The sequence below is a fragment of the Syngnathus acus genome, chromosome 13 (assembly GCF_901709675.1).
Source record: "Syngnathus acus chromosome 13, fSynAcu1.2, whole genome shotgun sequence".
In the NCBI taxonomy this organism is placed as follows: Eukaryota; Metazoa; Chordata; class Actinopteri; order Syngnathiformes; family Syngnathidae; genus Syngnathus; species Syngnathus acus.
Window position 1 is genome coordinate 5,140,395 of NC_051098.1, and position 21,092 is coordinate 5,161,486.

General features: G+C 40.6%; 1 protein-coding gene across 1 annotated transcript; it reads right to left on the reverse strand.

The window, feature by feature from the left end:
- Window positions 1-7,795: 7,795 nt before the first annotated feature.
- Window positions 7,796-20,669, reverse strand: cwf19l2 (CWF19 like cell cycle control factor 2). Its single transcript, XM_037267974.1, has 19 exons — window positions 20,538-20,669; window positions 20,012-20,122; window positions 18,668-18,787; window positions 18,278-18,394; window positions 17,989-18,108; window positions 17,815-17,908; window positions 17,214-17,329; window positions 16,626-17,070; window positions 15,435-15,660; window positions 14,277-14,382; window positions 14,043-14,144; window positions 13,034-13,162; window positions 12,218-12,355; window positions 9,898-10,110; window positions 9,568-9,684; window positions 9,319-9,474; window positions 9,147-9,227; window positions 8,848-8,949; window positions 7,796-8,574 (listed from the first exon to the last, which is right to left on the reverse strand). The coding sequence occupies exons 1-19, from the start codon at window positions 20,628-20,630 to the stop codon at window positions 8,434-8,436; spliced, it is 2,727 nt and encodes a 908-aa protein (XP_037123869.1). The 5' UTR covers window positions 20,631-20,669; the 3' UTR covers window positions 7,796-8,433.
- Window positions 20,670-21,092: the final 423 nt, after the last annotated feature.

The following is a 21,092-nucleotide window of genomic DNA, read 5'->3' on the forward strand; positions in this document are numbered from 1 at the left end:
TGTTTCACTGAATGACAGTCGGGAGACGTATGAAAACATATGAATCATGTAGGACATTGGCCCCTGAGGAACAGGGTTGAGAACCCCTTTTGTAGACCAAGGGTCACCACCAGCTTGGTGCCAAAGGGGCCCGTTCTAAAAATAGCTCAGCAGTGAATGGACATTTTAATTTCCTCATAATGTTGTAGAAGTGATCATTTGAAATTGCCTCAGCCTCCTGAAATATAAAGATGCGCTTATCTTAGCAAATTTTTCGCAAGTTACTAATCTCAATAAAAACAATCCTAAACACCTATTTGATACAGTGGCAAAGCTGACACTACGCCAGCCGACCCCCGATAGTTCCTTCCACTCAGCTGACGAGTTCATGAAATTTTTTGCTCAAAAGATTGAATCCATTAGGGATGAGATCAAGAATACCATTCCAATCGCTCAGTCGAGACCGCCGTTTACCAGCGCTGATGATCATGCAATAACCCTCTCAAATTTTAAAAGCTTGTCCCTTGAAAGGCTTACACAATTGGTTAGTGCGGCTAAACAAACAACATGTTTACTCGACCCTCTTCCAACCAAACTACTTAAAGAATTATTTCAAATTTTAGGACCGTCCGTCTTAAATATAATCAATCTATCTGTCTCCTCTGGGATAGTGCCAACAGCCTTTAAAACCGCTATCATTAAACCGTTACTTAAGCGACCAAATCTTGACCCGGACTGTCTCAGTAATTATAGGCCAGTTTCAAACCTCCCATTCATAGCAAAACTTCCTGAAAAAGTAGTAGCGCAGCAGCTTATTGATTACATGGTCGCCAATAATCGATATGACTCTTTTCAGTCTGGTTTTAGAGCTAATCATTCCACTGAGACAGCACTTGCTAAAGTGACTAACGATCTCCTCATAGCTATGGATTCAAACACTTCATCTGTATTGTTACTACTCGATCTTAGTGCTGCCTTTGACACTGTAGACTTCGATATTTTATTAGGGCGTCTTAAAAGTTGTGTTGGTATTTCAGGGTCAGCACTAGGCTGGTTCTATTCCTATCTATCAGACAGGACGCACCGAGTGGTCCATGGCAATACGTCCTCTGAGCTTTATAATGCTACGTGTGGTGTCCCACAGGGATCGGTACTCGGACCAATTCTATTTAATATTTATATGATTCCGCTTGGGGACATAATACGTAAATATAATATTAGTTTTCAATGCTACGCGGATGACACCCAATTGTATATGCCGTTATCGATGACAGATCCGCGGGATTGTTGTAATCTTGAGGCGTGCCTTGCGGAGATCAAGCAATGGATGTCTCTCAACTTCCTTCGTCTTAACCCAGATAAAACTGAGATGTTGATAATTGGTCCAACTCGTTATCAACACTTAAGGAAACCACTATAACTATAGATAACCGTACTATCACTCAGAGCGATACTGTAACTAATCTCAGGGTAATATTTGACCAAACGCTCCCCTTTCAAAAGCACATTAAGAATATAACCAGAATTGCGTTTTTTCACCTTCGTAATATTGCAAAGATTCGTCCGATCCTCTCGACCGGTGATGCGGAAACTATTATACATGCGTTCGTCACGTCGCGCCTGGACTACTGTAATGTATTATTCTCTGGTCTTCCTAAGTCCCGCATCAAAAGTCTACAGTTACTACAAAATGCTGCTGCAAGGCTGCTCTCACGGACAAGAAAATTTGATCACATTACCCCAATATTAGCCAACTTACATTGGCTCTCGGTCCATTTAAGATGTGACTTCAAGGTTCTTCTACTAACCTATAAATCACTGCATGGCTTAGCGCCTTCATATCTCGTCGACCTAGTTGTTCCTGATGTCCCGTCTCGTAACCTTCGTTCGCAAAACGCTGGTCTTTTAGCGACACCGAGGGCCAAGAAAATGTCTGCAGGGTCTAGAGCATTTTCTATTCGGGCTCCAGAGCTTTGGAATGCCCTACCAATGGATATTAGAACTGCTACCTCAGTAGAAACATTTAAGACACGTTTAAAGACACATTTCTATGATATGGCCTTTAATTAACCTGTAGTGGCCGATTCGGCTGGAGTTTGTTTTCGCTCCCTCTCCCCACCCCTCCCCGGCTGGGGAGGTGGTTAGGTGGCACTCAAGCTGACAGCGGCTATCTGGATTCTCGTGGACCAATTCAGGATGGGGGAACTGCAGCTCAACCTCCTCGAAGACACTGCCAGGACAATTGAGGGCTCCTCCGGCAGCTCTTCGCTTTGACTAGGACATCCACTTTTTCATTGATTTTCATATTATGTATTATTTGTGCCCTCTCTGCATCCATTGCAGCCTGGTGATCCTGAAAGGGGGATCCTTCCATGTGTGGTCCCTTCTCAAGGTTTCTCATTTTCCCCTGGTAGTTTTTTTTTTTTAGTTTTTCCTTGACCTTTTGGGAGCTTATGATCAGGGGATGCTTTGAGAATAATTGTCAATTTTTGTCTATGTGAAGCCCTTTGAGACTGCTTGTGATTTAGGGCTATACAAATAAACTTGACTTGACTTGAAATTGTAAGATTTGTAGAAATAAAGTATTACATGGTCATTTATTTGTTTACTAATTATTGTCAGAAACAATTAATTAAAATCAGTGTGCTAAATTCATGTACGAATTATTTATCAGTAGGCCGGTATACCCACAAACAGTTCCATAAATATTGAAATAAACGCAGACAACAACTGACCATTATCTGATTGCAGTGAGTTAATTCCAATTCCTACTTGTGACGGTATTCAACACAAGCACAAAATGGCGCAACAGGCAGATCGCAAATGAGCTGCAAGTCATTGCGCACGCTCGTTGCCTCCTGTCAGAAAACAGGATGACGCTCGTGTTTGGCACTAATGACAACCATGACCTTGACCTCAACTGGCAGAGCATGTCTGCTCATTACGAGCCCCAAAGGGACGAGCGAACACAGAGGAGCAGGAACGAGACATGATGCATCAAGCCACAACTCACTGTAATTTCCTGAAGGTACTAATTCATTTGACTTTTTGAAGCCGCATGAACTCAACACACCTCATACTAAATTGCCAGTACTCTCTCTCTCCGTCCCCCCCCCGCCCCACTTTTCTCTTTCCTTATCTGGTTGCTTGCTCTTGCAATCAAGCATGCATCCATCAGTAATAACATTGGCTTTTAATAAAGCAAACTCAACAATGGAATAAATAATGTCCCAGAGATGATAAGCCTGGTCTATAGCCGAGTGCAGACAGGGCAATAGCTCAGTAAGTGCGCTATCCTGGAATTAGAGAAGGGCAACTCTGGCCATTGTGGTGTCAGTCAATAGGAACATCTGACTTGGATGGGATTACATCTGATTTGAACTCATTCACTGCCATTGACGCCTATAGACATCAAAGATTTACAGTGATCCCTCGCTACTTCGCGTTTCGTTTATCGCGGCTTCACTACATCGCAGATTTTTTTCCCAAATTAAAAACAACATCCATCCATCCATCTTCTTCCGCTTATCCGGGGTCGGGTCGCGGGGGCAGCAGCTTCAGGAGGGACTCCCAGACTTCCCTCTCCCCAGCCACTTCATCCAGCTCATCCCGGGGGATCCCAAGGCATTCCCAGGCCAGCTGAGAGACATAGTCTCTTCAGCGCGTCCTGGGTCGTCCCCGGGGTCTCCTACCGGTGGGACATGCCCGGAACACCTCCCCAGGGAGGCGTCCAGGAGGCATCCTGATGAGATGCCCGAGCCACCTCATCAGGCTCCTCTCAACGTGGAGGAGTAGCGACTCTACTCCGAGTCTCTCCCGGATGACCGAACTTCTCACCCTACAAACAACATTTAAAAGTCAAAATAAAAATTCTAAATTGAGGAAACATGTGTCTAACTAGGACAATGTAGTATTGCTCCAGATGTTCGTTTACATCCCTTTAGAAGTCCGTTTTTGCGTGTTAGCACGATCGCGAGTTAGCATCTTTCCCCTAACTCGTTAGCCTGCCCAGTACTTCTTGTTGGTGACCGTACTTCGTGGATTTCACTAAACGCGGGTGGTTTTTGGAACCAATAATCCGCGATAAACGAGAGATTACCGTATTTCAACTGGGCTGGCAGTGAATGAGTTAATAACTACAGCATATTATACATAGGATTGTGATCATTCGGAATATCTGATCTGTATTTTCGTGTTATCAACTACACTTGGTTTGTGTGTTTAAAACAATCAACTAGTAACTGAAAAAATAGTAGATATATGATGTGCTGAAAAAAATCACTGCTATCTTATCACAAACATCTGCCATTCTACAAAAAAGAATTCCAGAATGTGACAGCGGAGCATCGCCACGAGAGCAATCCATCACTGAAGCAGCTCCTCTGCTGTTAAGAAGGCAGTGAGCCAGCGGGGTTGGTGTGGAATTGCCAAGAGCCTTGACAAGTTCCCCTATTCCACCACAGTCTCAACCGACTCCAGTGCAACCGCAAAACTTGCTCTAGCAATTAGTCTGTTCAACCACCGTGCAACTTTTGAACATACATATAAACAATAGAGCAGTGATTGCCAACCAGGTTGGCTCGGCGCATCATCGTGCTATGAGATCATTCACGTGTGCAGTGGGAAATTATCCAATTTCACTTAATTGCTGCGAAAATGATTTATTTACTGCAAATAGTGCGTCTGTTGCCATGCCAGTGAGGTATAGTGACATGTAGCCCAATTAAACGCTCGGGCATCTGTCACCGTTCATGCAGTCAAATAACAGCTGTGTGTTCAACTAAATGAGCCCCAATATCACACTAGATAATTTTTTTTGTGACGTGAGATGACATCTTTTTTTGCCCTTCATAATGTTTAGGTGTGCCATTTAAGGAAAAAGCAACAAGTGGTTGGAAAAGAATGAAAGCACACGGAGGATGTATGTGTAAAAAAAAACTAAAAGGACAGTAAGCGGGAGCACTGTCGTGCTGTTATGCCTTATATTGTAAAATGTCATCGTTTATGAGTACACTACATTTCAACATGCGGCATCTGCAGAGCGGAGACTTATATGGTCATGAAAGGAGGCGAAGAAGTACAGTGTCATCTCAGGTATACCCTGACTATTTATGTGGGCTCTAAAAAGCCTGGAAAACACGCACACCCATAAGTTTACAGCATGTATATAGTTAGTGTTGAAGTACAAGGAAAGAAGTTCTGCCACATGACACAAAGGTGTGCAGGCATACAGACCATGTTGGTCAGTATACAAATAGTATACAGGAGTAAAATATCAGTGATATAGCAACAATAATTTCTATTACTTTGCCCATTTCAAGTACTGTATAAGGCAACAATATTCAAATACAAAAATACTATGAAGTGTAGTTAAATCAATATGTGGTAATAAACAGATTTTAAAGGAACATTTCCATTGTATTAGACTTCAACATATGCACATAACCTATTTTTCTGCCAAGTGCATCTCACACAGTGGCAGATTGGTCCTGCATGTGTAATAAAAAAAAAAAAAAAAAGAATGTCAATGCGGTCTGGGCGTTTCCAAAATATCACTTGAGATGTGTGCGCACGGCGAGGAGACAGGACAAAGCAAGAGACGGCCGTCTTGGTCATAAATCTCCAAACAGCCTAATTGGCCATAACCACACATCACTCCACAGCACTCTGCTACTATTAGCAATAAATCTTCTTGAGCACTTATACAGCATAAATAACCAACAAGTCCCTGGAGACAGAAAGGGATACCAGATAAAGACTGGATTATTAAATGTTTTGTAAAGTGCATGACTAAAACAAGAGTGTACACTTCTCTCCGAAACCATTTGTCTCCCTTACAGCATTAAGGCAGCCTTGACACCGGGTAGAAAAAAATCTAGCACTAGCTAATATTATTATTGGCCCTTGTTGAGGTCTGTGCTTAGACTACCCTTGTTTAATTACAAAGTATTGTTCACTTGAGTGGCATACAAAGTTAGTGCTTGATTGTGAATAGTAAAGGCTGCACATATCGCCTGAAAGCTGATTGCTGTACCTTGGGGACTTTATTGTTTGACAACAATAAAACATCCAGGAGACTAATAACTACATATTCAACACTTTCCTCTGGGAAATATGTTTTCTCTGTTTCCTTTTGTATTCTTGCTGACAGTGATTTCAGCCTAATTCTTGCAAAGGTTAATTTTCTTGTTTTCATAGCACTAAGTTGTTATCTGAAAAAAGTCAACTTGCCTTTAGTGTTACAACTTGAATAACATGTAACAATTACTCACTTGAGCTGTCACCAAAACGGACAAGTGCCCTTTTGCACATTTCTCTGTGTGCTTATGTCCGAAAAGGTTCACAGTTTTGCACTTTTTTTGGCTGTGCAGATTCTCGTGTCAACTTAAACGTGCCACCTCATGAAATATACGCAATCTAAATGAGGTTGTCCCCTGTCAAATCTGGCCAAGCGCATAAGATCCAAAACGTCCGGGTCCACTATGCAGGCTAACGTACTGTAGACATATTTTAACAATTGAGCTCTATGGCATTCCCATCTCATGAATACTTCTATACAACAATAAGAATAATAAGAATACAGTACAGTAGTGCCCAATTGCTTGGTGTTGCAGTGGAGGGTTGCCAATAGTAATTTTTGCAATGGTCGGCTTCAGTCGTGATCTGCTCCATCGTGGTGTGCGGAGGCCCAAATAAAAGCACTATGCAACTGAATTGTTCAATCGCATTGTTCAGTGGGCTGCTATGAACTAAAGATTTGTCACAGGGGCAATGGCCTCTATTAATGTTAGAGCACAGGTGTCAAACTCAAGGCCCGGGGGCCAGATAAGGCCCGCCACATCATTTTATGTGGCCGGCGAAGACAAATTGTGCATCAAATTCATGTGTCATTACTAGAATTGCAAATTGTCATCACTTTTAATATCTTTTTTTTTATAAATATTTGACCAGTTTTTACTACCGTAATTTTCGGACTATAAGTCGCACCGGAGTATAAGTCGCACCAGCCATAAAATGCCCAAAAAAGTGAAAAAAACCCATATATATGTATATAAATCGCTCCTGAGTATAAGTCGCCCCCCCACCCAAACTATGAAAAAAAAACGCGACTTATAGTCCGAAAATTACGGTAGTCTGATTTGAAAACGAGTTATTTGTCCGTTTGTTTTGTAGCTTTTACTGTATATAATATGAGGTGCTCATACATTTATTTGGGGCGACAGTCATAATGGCCCTCCGAAAGAAGCTATGACTACAATGCGGCCTGCGAAAAAATGAGTTTGACACCCCTGTGTTAGAGCCTCAAATGTGAAGGCAAAAAAGTCCACATATGTATATATGTTCAAACAATATGCAACACAACAAAAGACTAACCTTCTGTGATACATTGAAATGCAGAGCTGCACATTCATGCGAAGAGGATTCTACAATGCGACGTGAACTATGATGACTTTTTGCAGTGATGAGCTAATCAAAGAGCCAACAGTATCCTGTGTGAAAGAAATGATGAGGACCCATTCGGGGGCAAGGTGGTTGATTGCTTGCAAGAGGAGATGACTGTGTGCGAGGGTTGGGAGGCTGTGGCATGGTTCTCCTCTGAAAGGCTCTCGTGACACCACAGCCTCCAACAATTAAGTGACAGCTGCATATGAATGTGAGGCCAAAGGACCTATGAAATCCCAAGGTAAATATAACGGCTGGTCCTGTTACGATCATAACAATTGATCAGTTGCACATTTGCTATCATCATGGAGGCAGGCATACACAAATTATATTTATCATTCATAGATACACGACATCCTATAGACTTGACAAATGACTTTTCCACAATTGTTTTTTTAATGATCTGCTAGATGTCAATTGTTTTCAGAATCCAAGGTCACACAATCCAAATTACGGATCAGCAACAAATGATCCATATTCATTGATATCGCCCACCACCTGTGACTCCCCGTCCTTGATTTTTTATACTCAATTGTTTCCCTGGAATACTCTCAAGGGATGAACCAAGAAAAAAAACACTTAATGAGATACAGCCAAATCTGGGATCTGTTGGTGTGCTTGTATTTTTTTTAATCCAATGTATGGGCTATTTATTTTATGTTTTGAGATTAAAAAAAAAAAAATCCCCCCAAAAAACGAATGAAAGTTTAAAAAAAGAAAAATTGGGTTCTTATTTAGCCCCTGGCCCACCTTTCTACAAGTTTTCCTTAAAATATGGGAAAAAAAATGGCAAATTATTTGTTTCATTTATATCCTATTGCTATGTAGTAGCATTTTATCTGTTTCGTGTGTATTTCAATAGAAATATCTCAGGTTATAAAAAAAAAAAAAAATGCAAAAATGTTGGTACTAATAAAATCAAACTTTCTCCATCTATGGATGCAATAGTGTCTGCACATGATGGTTTAGTCCACAGTCAGTCTTTCAGAGTGTGTGTTTGCATGTGTCCTGCTAGGCCTCACTCTTGGTACAGTCGTACTCTTTCCACCATTGGGCAAACCGCAGAACCTTTTTCCTCTGATCGTCGAAGTTCTCACGTATCAATTTCCTCCAAAGCCTTGGCTCCACGTCCATCATACCTCCAACCACTTCCTGTTATGAGAAAGCAGATTAATCCTATTGAAACAGTTTTGAACAAGTACAAGAAGGCTGACATTATTTTTGTTTCACTCAGTTCCAACAATAATTTGAAACAATGTGACAATTCTAATCTTACACAAACTATTTTGTGATCTAATCATTTTGTAACTGACTGCTTGCAGCTGTAAAACCAAAGATGGTTACAAACACAAATTGATATTCTCTATGGCGCAATTAATAAGTACAAAAACACTATCATGCGGAACTGTTAATGCATAAACTGACCTTGCCAAAGTAATATGGGAACTTTTGCTCATTTTCAATTACATGGGCAAACCCTCCCTGGAGTCCAAAGTCGACAGCAAAGTAGGGCAGCCCTCGGGGAACCTGCAGCACACAAACAATTAACCAGGCGGAAAGCATTTCACATCACAGGACAATGAAGGAAGAGGTAGGAGGGAAAGACAACAAAAAAAAACATGAAGCACAAAGGAAACAAATTGGTCTATTAGTATGTCCAAATTGACATTTTAAAAACGATGCTGGGATACCATGAATGTAAACAAAAGAGGTAACAAACTTACAGCTTTGCGGATGTCCTTTGAAGAAAGGTCAACGACTTTCTTGTTCATGGCCCATTCCTCATCACACTCCATGATTGCTTTCTAGGGGGCAGGCACATCAGATTAGCTGTTTTTTTAGAGGACATCCAAATGTGGTTAGGCCAAAATACTGCAAATACAAACTCAAATATACCTTAAAGTATATAGGTGCCATATCACCCAGGTCCCGGGGGAGTGGGATACACTCCAGGACCATGTGCGGTCTCCTGCGTAAATTCATGTGTGTTTCCATGAACACACAATCCAGCTCCTGCGACTCAAACATGCGCACCAAGCTGCGTCTGAACAGCTACATACCACAAAGCAGGAAAGGAGTGAACTCAGTTAGTGAGAGTAATCGCTCTGATAATCATACAGGATAAGAGACGACTGGTTGGTCCACCTGTATCTCTGACCAGACATCCTCATCCAAGGTGGTACCGGAGCAGTGATGCTGGAGGGGACAGATGAGACAGTGGCCGTCTGTCATGGACACTCCCGCAGGTAGACTTAGGTATACCTGGATATAAAACAACACATTTTTTTAATATAAACACAAGTGCATCATAAATTTGAAAATTTTATATTCTTATATCGACAAAATATACAAATTCTTTTCATTTTTATACGTACGCCCCTCGGGGAAAATAAATCGTCACCACTGCTGTCAGTGCTTTTCATTGTATAGTAATGTTATTATTATGACTGCCATTATGAATGGACTGATGATTACCTTGCTCCCAATGGCCACTATGAGGTGCTTTTGGAGCTCCTGGCTGTTGAAACAATGACGGCATTTCTCCATGGAAGTCGCCAGCCTCCTACTTTCCTCGGTGGCTCGGTTCCTCAGCCTCTCATCCTCCCTCCCTTCGCCCTCTTTTTGTGCCGCACTTGACACAAACATGTCATCCAGAGTGTAGTTGTCACCGTCCGTCTTCCCCATCATCTAGGGGGTCCATTAGAAGACGAGTCATGGTGGTGAAGTACAGGGCGGGGGGGGGGGGGGGGGGGGGGGTCATGAGGCAGTAAAGAAATAACTGTGTTACTGAGATTGGATTCATTTTTGGATTATAAAATATGTTGGATATGTAAACTGATAATTATTGACCCTTTAATCATAACATCACTGTGTGTAGGTGCTGACGCAATGTTATCTTGAGTGTGTGCGTGCGTGCGTGCGTGCGTGCGTGAGTGAGTGAGTGAGTGAGTGAGTGAGTGAGTGAGTGAGTGAGTGAGTGAGTGAGTGAGTGAGTGAGTGAGTGAGTGAGCGAGTGAGCGAGTGAGAGCAAGAGCAAGAGCAAGAAAGAGGGAAGGGGGAGTGAGAGAGAAATGAGAGGAAGAGAGAGATGAGAGAAAGAGAAACAAAGAGATGGGGAGGGAGAAAGAGCGAGAGAGGCAAGCACAGCTTAAGTGTGTGTAAGTGATTAAGTGGGGGAGTGAGTGAGACTGAAAATTGGATTAATTTAGTGAAATTGCAGGAAGGTGTTTGAGTGTGTGTGTGTGTGTGTGTGTGTGTGTGTGTGTGTACCCCTCACCGTCCGCGAAAACATTGTCTGCAGCAACTGTACGTAAAACTGCATACACATGTCGATTATTCGAGCTGCATAGCATATGTTCAGATGGATGTGAAGTGTACTGTCACTGACATTAAAACGAACATTGACGCCGATTGAGTGTGAATTTGAAAACTGATTTACGCCACTGTGGCAAACACAAATCTGCACTGACCTAGGCTCAGGCCAATTAATAATATTTTTTAAAAACTTGTTACAACACAGCAGCTTTATTTAAAACAAAACAAGGTTCACACCTTGCACACAACTCTGAACAGAGGGCGAGCGGCACACGTGAGGATTTTGTAAAAGACCAACACTATTGTAAAGCACTAAAGTAGGTGATCTAGTGTTGCCATGGCAATCACAGAGGCGGTACTCTCCGTTTATATGCCAGTGTATTGTCATAACTATTTTGAAATGTTCTTTTAAGGTAAGGTGACAATATACTCAATTATAAAATATTATGTAAAGCAGGGGTGTCAAACTAATTTTTTCTGCGGGCCGCAATGTAGTCATAGCTTCTTTCGGAGGGCCAGTATGACTGTCAACCCAAATAAATGTATGAGCACCTCATATTATATACAGTAAAAGATACAAAACAAACTGATAAATAACTCGTTTTCAAACCAGACGAGTAAAAACTGGTCAAATATAAAAAAAAAAGGATATTATTAAAAGTGAAGACAATTTGCAATTCTAGTAATGACACACGAGTTTCGCGGGGCACATAAAATGATGTGGCGGGCCGTATCTGGCCCCCGGGCCTTGAGTTTGACACCTGTGATGTAAAGGGAGACAAAGCTGCATATTGCAATATTATATTCAGTGACTGTCTCCTGGATCTCCTTAGATGTATTCTCATAATTTTAATTGCGTTAGATTGGTTCACTAATTCAGTTCAATTGGAGAACTGCAAGAAGAGAGATTTGAGGGAAACGTTAATAAACAAGGGATATGGTACTAATTAAACAAGGAGTAAAAGAAATTGTGTGGAACACACGAGGTGATGGAGATATGTAAAAGAATCTTTGAAACACAACCAATTTTCACTCCCAATCAGAAATCTATAACTGTGATTATAAACGATATTTATGTATGTATGTTTATTGTAACTGTGGAAATATTTTTTAGTGTCACAGTCTGTTGATGCAGGATGGTGTGTATTTTTATGTGTGCATGTGGAATTGATATTCCTGTGGGCCAACAGAAATGGACAGTTTTTGCCATCTCATTGAGTTCTGTGTTAACTGTACAAAGCAACTTGTAAACGCAAATGCTGGCTGCTTTGACTGTCACGTTCTTACTTAATAGGAATTAACTGAGTTCTGCAGCTTTGCAAGACAGCGAACAATAGTGTTTAAATTGCCAGGCGAAGAAAATAACTAATCTTATCTTCAAGATGCCAGACTGCTTTTTCAATTATTTTTTCCTCAAGGTCATGGTTTTGGCTGGAACGTGTTAAGCGCTGCACTCTTTGTGATAAAAGTGCCTTCTTACCTTGGCAGCCATTCGAGAATAGAGGGCGTTTTGATCCTGGGCTGAGCTCATCTTCTCCCTCCTGACCATCTCCTTCAGACCCACACTGTCGTCATCCTGGAAGTACCTCACCCGCTGCCCATCGACGTGAGTCTCAATCTGGACAGAGAGTTTGAGCATGCCGAATGCAAGTTAATGTCATTGGCAGCATGTTCGCAGTACAGTCCACTATTAATTAATAAGGGAGGGGGTCTTCAAATGTTGATAAAACCAATGTTCACATTAGGTAAAACAAATATTACTTCATCAATTTGCATGCTGAAATACATCAAAATCACTTCTAAGTGTGTCTAAGTTATTACAGTGCAATACAAGAGCAGCATAAAAAAAAAATCTGTATTTGCAGAGACAATACTGTTGATGTCGATTTTACAAGGTATTCATTATTGTGGTACTCATTTGCAGTGGCAAACAACTATATTGCAACATTGTAGAATATTTGACACCGCTCTCGTATGGGATATCATTATATTCTGCAAGTGTGCATGTCATATGCTGACTGGTCTGGATGTATATTTAGTTTGGCCCATCATAATGAATAAGAATGTAAATGACATCAGGAATTTAATTGGAATATTCTTTGAATAAAATTCTACCCTGAAAACTGGGTTGATTATAAAACAAAAGAAAAAAAACACATCAGTTACTTCCTCATTAACTTATATGCCTCACATTCCAGAATCACATAAGTGAGGGAGAATGTAAAGCCATATCGTAATTATTATGTTTGGCAGGAGTGAGATTGTTTTTGCTGTTATTCTGTTGTGTATCCCTTACCCCCTTCTTCTTCCGACGTCCTCCGTGGGGCTCCTGGGGTCTCGACATGGGCTTGACAGGCCAGGCCTGACCAGCGTGATCAGTTCTGAATAGTAGGACTTCTCGGTCTTCACTGGAGCAGCCCGCCACCTTAAAAATCCCAGAAAATATATATTTATAGATATCTTTATCTTTTCCTCGTGTTCTTGTTATAACATCGTTCACCCATTTAGTGGAACTCTATGTTGATTGCTTTCCAAAGGGAATTAGACTGTGTAGCCGCAGGCGACTTCTGATTAGACGCAGGTCTCAGTAAAGCATAAAAAAAAGCTCTCTTGAAGAGATGGAATGATGAAATAGGGTAAGAAGGGAGGGCATACAGTATATTATGTCCTTCAGTTATGAATTAGGCCTGGCGAGGGTGCACACATTCAGGCTAGAACGTAAATATGAGTTTGAGTCAAAGCTGCAAAACATGAAGATGAGCCAAAGTGCTTCCATAACAAGACAGACTGGGAGGAACTCCAACAAGCGCGGGTCAAGAGCACTCCATCACTTTGAGGCCTGGAGAGCCTCTTAGCTGATAAGTGCACTAAAACTTAAGAATGATTTCTTTTTTTCTGAGTTGCTCTACAGTGGACTTCATCACCGTTGCGATTAATCTGCCCCAACTTGCATACCATTACTCACATTGTTGTTGCACATGAGCATTTATAGCAATGCCACCGAGGAGGTTAGTGTGAACTCATAACTCTCTGCTCATGACGTCAACTACTCACTTCTCTTAAGTATGCATAGCTCCACGAAAAGAAACCAAACATCTCTGCCAAAGTCGTGGAAAATTGAACTTGATGTAGCGTTGATCGTTATAGTGGTTTCGAGGAATGTCCGATCACACGCTTTTGGCACCCGAATCGCGAGTCTTTGGTTTATCATTTTTAAAACTGTCAGAAAATACTTTTTAGGGACTTGGGAAGTAGGTGGACAGAAGTCCAAGAGAAACAGACTGACAAATGTAGTATATTAAAACCTGGTTTGATTTTGATGTTTCATGAAGCTTCTTCCGTGCGGCGTGGCTCTCTATGGCTTTGTGAGCTGCATCCAACTGGGCTTTTAACTTCTCAACCATGGCCTAAAATAAAGTCAAAGAAATATTCATTTATTTTTCAGCTTTGTTTTGTGTCATTTTGCCAAAATTTCTATAATAACTTGCTGTGGCACGAAGAATGTATTTCGGTATCAAACATTTAGATTGCCAACTTACGGTGTTCCCCAAAATCTCAGCCTTCACCATTTTGGCTCCCAGTTTGTTCATCTCTTCCTCAGAGAGAAGTGGGAGCTCTTCCTCCTCTGCATCACCGTCACTCTCGCTTGAAGTAAACATAAAAAGACATTTAGGAAAAAGGCAACAATGTGACCTAAAAACATGTTGATTTTGAATAATAATCCCATGATTTGATATTTGGCACTACTTATATCACTGATTTGTGAAAAAGAAAATGGATGGCTGGGGAATGTTGTCTCCAATTGTATAAGAACCTTTCTAAATGTCGATAAGGAAAGTGATGGGGAGCATTTTGGTTCAACCATTTGCTGTGTGTAATTGTCTTTTTCCAATCTCTCGCCATGTTTGTCAGTTCTGATTCATTAACCTCTGCGAAGCCACGTTCTGGGTTGTTAGACTTCTCATTACTAAATGCAATGGGGCAAGAACACTGCTGATTTCTTTCGTGCTGCAAGGATTTTCTGTTTGTTTTAGAAACACCTCTCAATATGATCAAGTACAGTTGGAGCCTACACCACTGCAAACGTGAACCACAATAATAAATGTTATTTATTGCAACTGAGCATAATTTATACTCTATATTACCTGTATAAGCTTTGTGCTGTAATAGTCTCATTAAGCTTACAGTACTCAAACTGAAATGTGCTTCTATAATTACTTTATTCAAAAAATATGGTGAAAAGTAATAATAATAAAATAAATATGAAATAATTAAAATAGTTTGCAGATTTATTTCAGTAAAGATTGATGGCTGATTAAAGAAAGATAAAAAAAACATTGACAGAGGCTTCAAAAATGTGTTAAATAGCCCATGTATAAAGAGACAAAGATTTTAAACCGAAAAAAACTTCAGAGAACACACAAGAGACTAACTGTTTTAGGCAACCATTATTCTAGAAATATGATGACTACTGTGGATAGATACAGGCAGGGCATTTTAAGAATTCCTGCAGGTGCCTTAAACCAGAACAATAATTAGAAGAAACACAGGCGAGATTTGTGGAAAGGTTTAGTTGTGTGCCCTCTTGTTTGCTGGATGCTGTTTTTCGGTCGGACAATACAAATCAACAGTCCCTTCAGGCACGCCGCAAAGTCAACAGTATGTTCACCACTCTTTCTACTGAAATGACAACTGACCTGGATTTTGTCGTTGCAGAAGCTGTGTCATCACGATGAGCAGAGGTTAGGAGTGCAGCATCTCGCGCGTTCTCCTGCTGTGCTTTTTCCAAAGGATGAGGCTCATTGGCAGGATTCCCACTCTTCTTCCAGTCCATAGTCCTTGTTCTTCGTGGACCACAATCTTCATCGTCTGAGCTGGGTTTCAAGAATCCGATGGATGCATTGTGATGAGCACGCTTGGGAGCTGCACAGAAAACAGAGGGGGAAAAAAAACACACCGAAACTCAAGACAAGTTGATTTGTAATTGTGTAGGAATTAAGCAAAATGCTATGGAGACAAAAGTAACTGACATGATAATGATAATGTAATAAAGGCCTTCCCTAATCATTACAATGTATATAAATCGAACCAAACACGCCCACAGAAAAAAACCCATCACAACAGCTGCTCTGAATTTCAACTACAGGACAGCCAACACATTGACCATTAAATGGGGTAATTATGGTACAATAGAGGCGCACAGACCGTTTAATTTGGAAAAGGGGATTGCAGATGTTTCCCAGTGGAGTATGCAATGCTGACTCACTGAAGCGCCCAAACGTCTGTCCGGGCCAACTACATTTATTAACGCTTATCTGTGTTACCGCTGCCCAACCCTCTCACTGTGCTGTAATTTGCCTTGGTTATGAGGTGATCGGAAAAGGTAGAAACATGGGACTTTTGAAAACAAATTAAAAATGGACAGAAATTGGATAACATGTAAAGTACACCCCGAACAAAATTGTTAATACTCACTGATACAAAATTGACTTAGACTTAGACTTAGACTTAGACAGAACTTTATTGTCATTTTGTCAACACTGGTGTGTACAAAACGAAATTTCGTTGCATACGGCTTTCAGCAATGTAGAGGTATTTCGGCTGGTTATAAAAAAAAGTGACATTCTATATAAAAATATGAAAGTAAAGTGCAGCAGTGATAAAGTATGTGAACAGTGCAGGAGACAAAAAGCAGTATTTACAAGTGTGCAGAGGAATGCTACGTTTGAATGTTCAGCAGTCTGACGACAGTAACTGTAATATCAAATAAATACTACAAATGAACAAATGAAAATCTAAGATACCTTTAGTTCTGTATTTCAAATGAATAATTTAAAAATAATAAATGCATGGAAAAAAAAGACAGAAAAAGGACATTCTTAACTCACCTTGGCTGTCATCATCTTCTGTCGGCTTAAGAAAATGGCCTTTCAGTGACCCAAGAGAGGAACAACGTTGACTCCATTTTTTCTCAGATGTGGATGTAACATTGGACCTCGCTCTATCTCTGTTTCTCTCTCTCTCTTCATCCTTTTCCTTCTCTCTCCCCCGGTCCCTTGATCGGTCTTTGTTCTTGTTTGGGTTTCTTTCACTATCTCCATCCCTCTCTCTTTCTCGATAGCTTCCCCTCTCAGAATATCTCTCATGGGACTCTTTGTCATGGCTCCTCCACTGATCTCTCTCGAGCTCATCTTCTTTTCTCCGCCACCTCTGTCTGCTCTCCTTTCCTTCCAACTGCCTGCCTTTCAACATAGTGTCCCCTTCTCCTCTGCTTCTACGTCCACGAGCGTCCTTTTCTGCCTCGGCAAGTCGCTGCTGGAATTCCTTCATGGACTGCAAAATAGACCATATAAACGTTTTATTTTTATTTGTGTATTCCTGCACTGCAAATCCACCAGCTTTAAAAGCAGCCTGCTGGTTTTCCCAAGATGCAGCCATTTATAGATTGTAAAAATTTGCCATCCATTAGTCCTTACTCCATATCTGTCTGCCACCACATCATCCAGGCTGCGCTGCTCTCGTTCTGCCTGTTCCTTCATCCTCTGGTAGTTCTTCCTCAGCCAGCTCAACCCACCATCATTCACCACTGAACCTGTTGGATGATATATTTTTAGATTGTATGCTAATGCAAATTCCTCATCAAAAACAGCCCCAAAGTGGTGTTTTCCTCTGTTCACTCATCTTGGAGAATTCCTGCTCATTCCTACTCTCTAAGCACTGGGCGCGCCCAAAGCAAGGAAGCCAATTTGAATAATTGATGGGATAATCGAGAGGATAATCAATTCTAAAAATATTTCATGGTGAGACCCCAAGAAAATGTAATTATTCTTTAATTCCTTCATCTAATTAAAAAGTGGTAATTATTTCTTAATTATTTATATATGTAACATATGTTATTATTTTATTAAATGTTTAATAATAATGCTAAAATAAATTAAAATATGTTGTAATTAAAATTCAAGTGGAATTAAAATGAACTACTTATGGAAAAACACATTTTAATTTTGCTTAACTCTTTCTTTTGATTCTTTTGGATCAAATAAAATCTTAAAATAAAATTCTTGCGAGCAATGTGACCTTTGTTTGCAGCGGTACCAGCCATCTCCTCTGGGGGCAGACCAGTTCCACCATCCTTCCAGTATGGGTTAAGTTCTAATTTGTGCAAGCCAGCCTGAAAATAAACACACAACATGATTTTTCCATCCACTCACAGGAGAGGAAAGAGCTGCAGTAAGTTAATATTATACTCACTTGCTCAATGGCTTGAGCTTTGGCCCGCTCCTCTTCTTTCTGTCGGTCTTTCTCAGCCCTTTTCTCAGCTATGGATGTAGTTTTCATGGCCAAAAAGTCAAAAGTCATCCATTCATCTCGCTACAAGAAAGAGATACATATAATATCTAGGTAACAATGGATGGGAAAACCAACACTAACTTTAAAAGTGTCTTCTCAACAGACAAGTGAAGATTTAAATTAATTTGAAACTATTGAGCAACACTAAACATATCTTTTAGCAACATTGGGAGTAGAATGGAAACAGTACTTGGACATTTTGAGTTGAGTCGCCATTGCTCTCTGGAGACTTTGACTTCTCTGACACCTTCCAGGCTTTAGCAGGCTGTGACTGAGGCTCAGCTTCAACCCACTCATCAGCTGAGTCCTGAGAAATACAGCAAAAGCAAAAGAAGAAAATTGTGTGTTAAATGAATGTGGCTCTCCTTTCCCATATCCATGAATAATGTAATAAAAGCATTTTTTTAAAACATCTATAAACCACAGAATACCATAATATCACAAGAAATTCTGCAATGTAGACAAATAAATGTGTTCCACAAAAAATATTTGATCAACTGGGGCTGCAGTATAGCAGAAGAGTACTTTACTTCTGACTTCCAATACACTACAGAAAAATTGGATGACTTAATTAACTCACATTTGAGCTGTCACTTGAGCCATTGGCTGATACTGTCGCCTTCTTTTCCTTCTTGGCCTTCTTTTTCTTGTCCTTTTTAAGTTTCTTCTCCTTCTTCTTTTTGCTTTTAACTGAGGTTTCCTGTATGGGAGAAGATGATCAATTTTGGTGTACCTTTTTGTTCTTATATTGAAATGAATAAACTCAAGCTAATGCATAAATGAGATCTTTTTCTTTTTTTGTCACAATTGCAGCTTTAAAATGTGCCTTTTTTGCTTATGTCCCCCATATCAGAGTGACATTTTTGTTTGTTAAAGTGATAACTGTTGATGCTTTAAAATTAGGGATGCACCGAAATAAAAATTCTTGGCCGAAACCGAAAACCAAAAATGAGGAAACCAAGGCCGAAACACCGAAAGAAATGATTATGTCGGTTATTAGAACCACAGCATTTATGGCTACATGTGTACTAACCTCATTAAAATCAAGGCATTGCAATAAACCAGTTACAAAAGTATGAAAATATTTATTTAGCACTGACATTACAACAATGCACAATATAAATTAAAATTCAAAAATCAAAATAAAATGTTTAACTTGACCCCACTCATGTGTACATTAAATAATAATTTACAGGCTTATAACTGACTGGCCTGCTGAAAGACTGTAAAATTAAATATGTTCTCTTATAAAAACACAAAGTGCATAAGTCAAGTGCCTTTTAAATTTTGTTCTGTGTGTACAACATAAAAGTGTATCAAAACAATGGTTACCATAGCCTTTATCAACAACAAATCCACCAAGAATTGTGGATGCACAAACTGTCTTGCCTTTTCAAAAACGTCCGCCACAGACTGAGTGGGCGTGCTCGGTGTCAGTTTCCTTTTCTGTGTCTCCTTCTTCTCATATTCAGAATGGCGATCGGGATGTTTGGATTTCAGGTGATGAATTAAACCCGACGTGGAGAAACCTTTTGCAGATGCACCCCCTCTTGAAATTTCAGCATTGCATGCTATCCGTGGGTCTTTCTCTGAGCTAGTGAAATCAGTCCACACCGCAGACATGCTGGCTCTTATCCCGTTTTCCCGCGTGCTGGCTGCGCTGTTTGCTCACGTCATCACAAGTTTCGGCCGTGTTGTTTTGGTGATTTAGGTCTTTCGGCCAAAAACCGAAAATGCACTTTTGGGTCATTTTCGGCCGAAAATTTTCGGTGGCCGAATTTTCGGTGCATCCCTATTTAAAATCAAATCTTCCTGTGCAGCATGATGAGAGCAAACTAGTTAATCGCTCAGTGGCAAGTGAGCAGTTATTAAAGGTCACTACCTATAGTAACTGCTCACTTGCCACTTGGAAAAGGTGCCTTACGTTCTCTATTTCCTTCAATCTGTCGGTGATCTCAGGGAGCATCCAAGTGTCTTCCCCTCTCTGCCTCTTCAGCTCCTTCCTCCTCTCCTCTCGCTCATACTGTTGCTTGGCCTAAACAGTGTGGGTGAAACAGAATAGATAGATGCAATTAAAGATAAATAAATAAAATTAAATGAAACGCGGAGACTGTTGGCTTTCATCTGGGCAATGCACAAATGAGCTTGGGTTACACCACTCTGGTAGCAGAAGCATCATCAATTCTGTAGCACTGTAAACACAGCTTGAGAGCAAGAAGATAACAGGCGCTGTAAACACAGCAAAACGGCCACATGCAGGATATAAAACATCGGGCAAACACAGATGGCGAGTTCTATCAGCTTCATCCGTGTTTGTACAGTTTGTCTGTAATCGGTGACATTAGCTATTAGCCCGTTGCTAGCTAATACGGGAGCAGGATCAAGTTCCGACACCAGTCGAATTTGATTTTAAGTAAATAAATAAATAGTTAACCGGTGTTAGACTGTACCTTTTCGAGTACTTCTTGTCGTGCCTGTCGTTTATTGTCCTTTCGATCAGCTATGCTGCTTGAACTCTCAAAACCGACTGCAGGAGCCGCCATGACACTGCCGTAAATGAAAGCAGTGTCGTATAATGTTTACCTCCCTCGGAGGGGATTTGTGGCTGTTCTCGTACCAAATAATGAAGGCATCGCACACCAACTCACATTTAGAGTTTTTAGTCCCAGCCTAGTCTCAGATTGAAATTTTACAACGACCAGGACACATTTCTTTGGAGAGTTTAGTGAAAAAAAGCACACTTTGAAAATGAAACAAATAAATCGCTGACTACAACAATTTTATTGCAATTTTATTACAAAAGACCGATATGTAGCTATGATACAAGTAAACAGGGTATTAGAAATGGTTTGGGGTTTTTTTTTCCCACACAGAAATACTTTGAAGCAGATGGTGACAACAAACTTCACGTGGCATCTTAACATCTTTCAAACAACAAACCCAGAAATGCTGACCAAGGAATTTTCAATGAGACCAACAAACAGGTGGGCAGGTAGGTCGGCAGA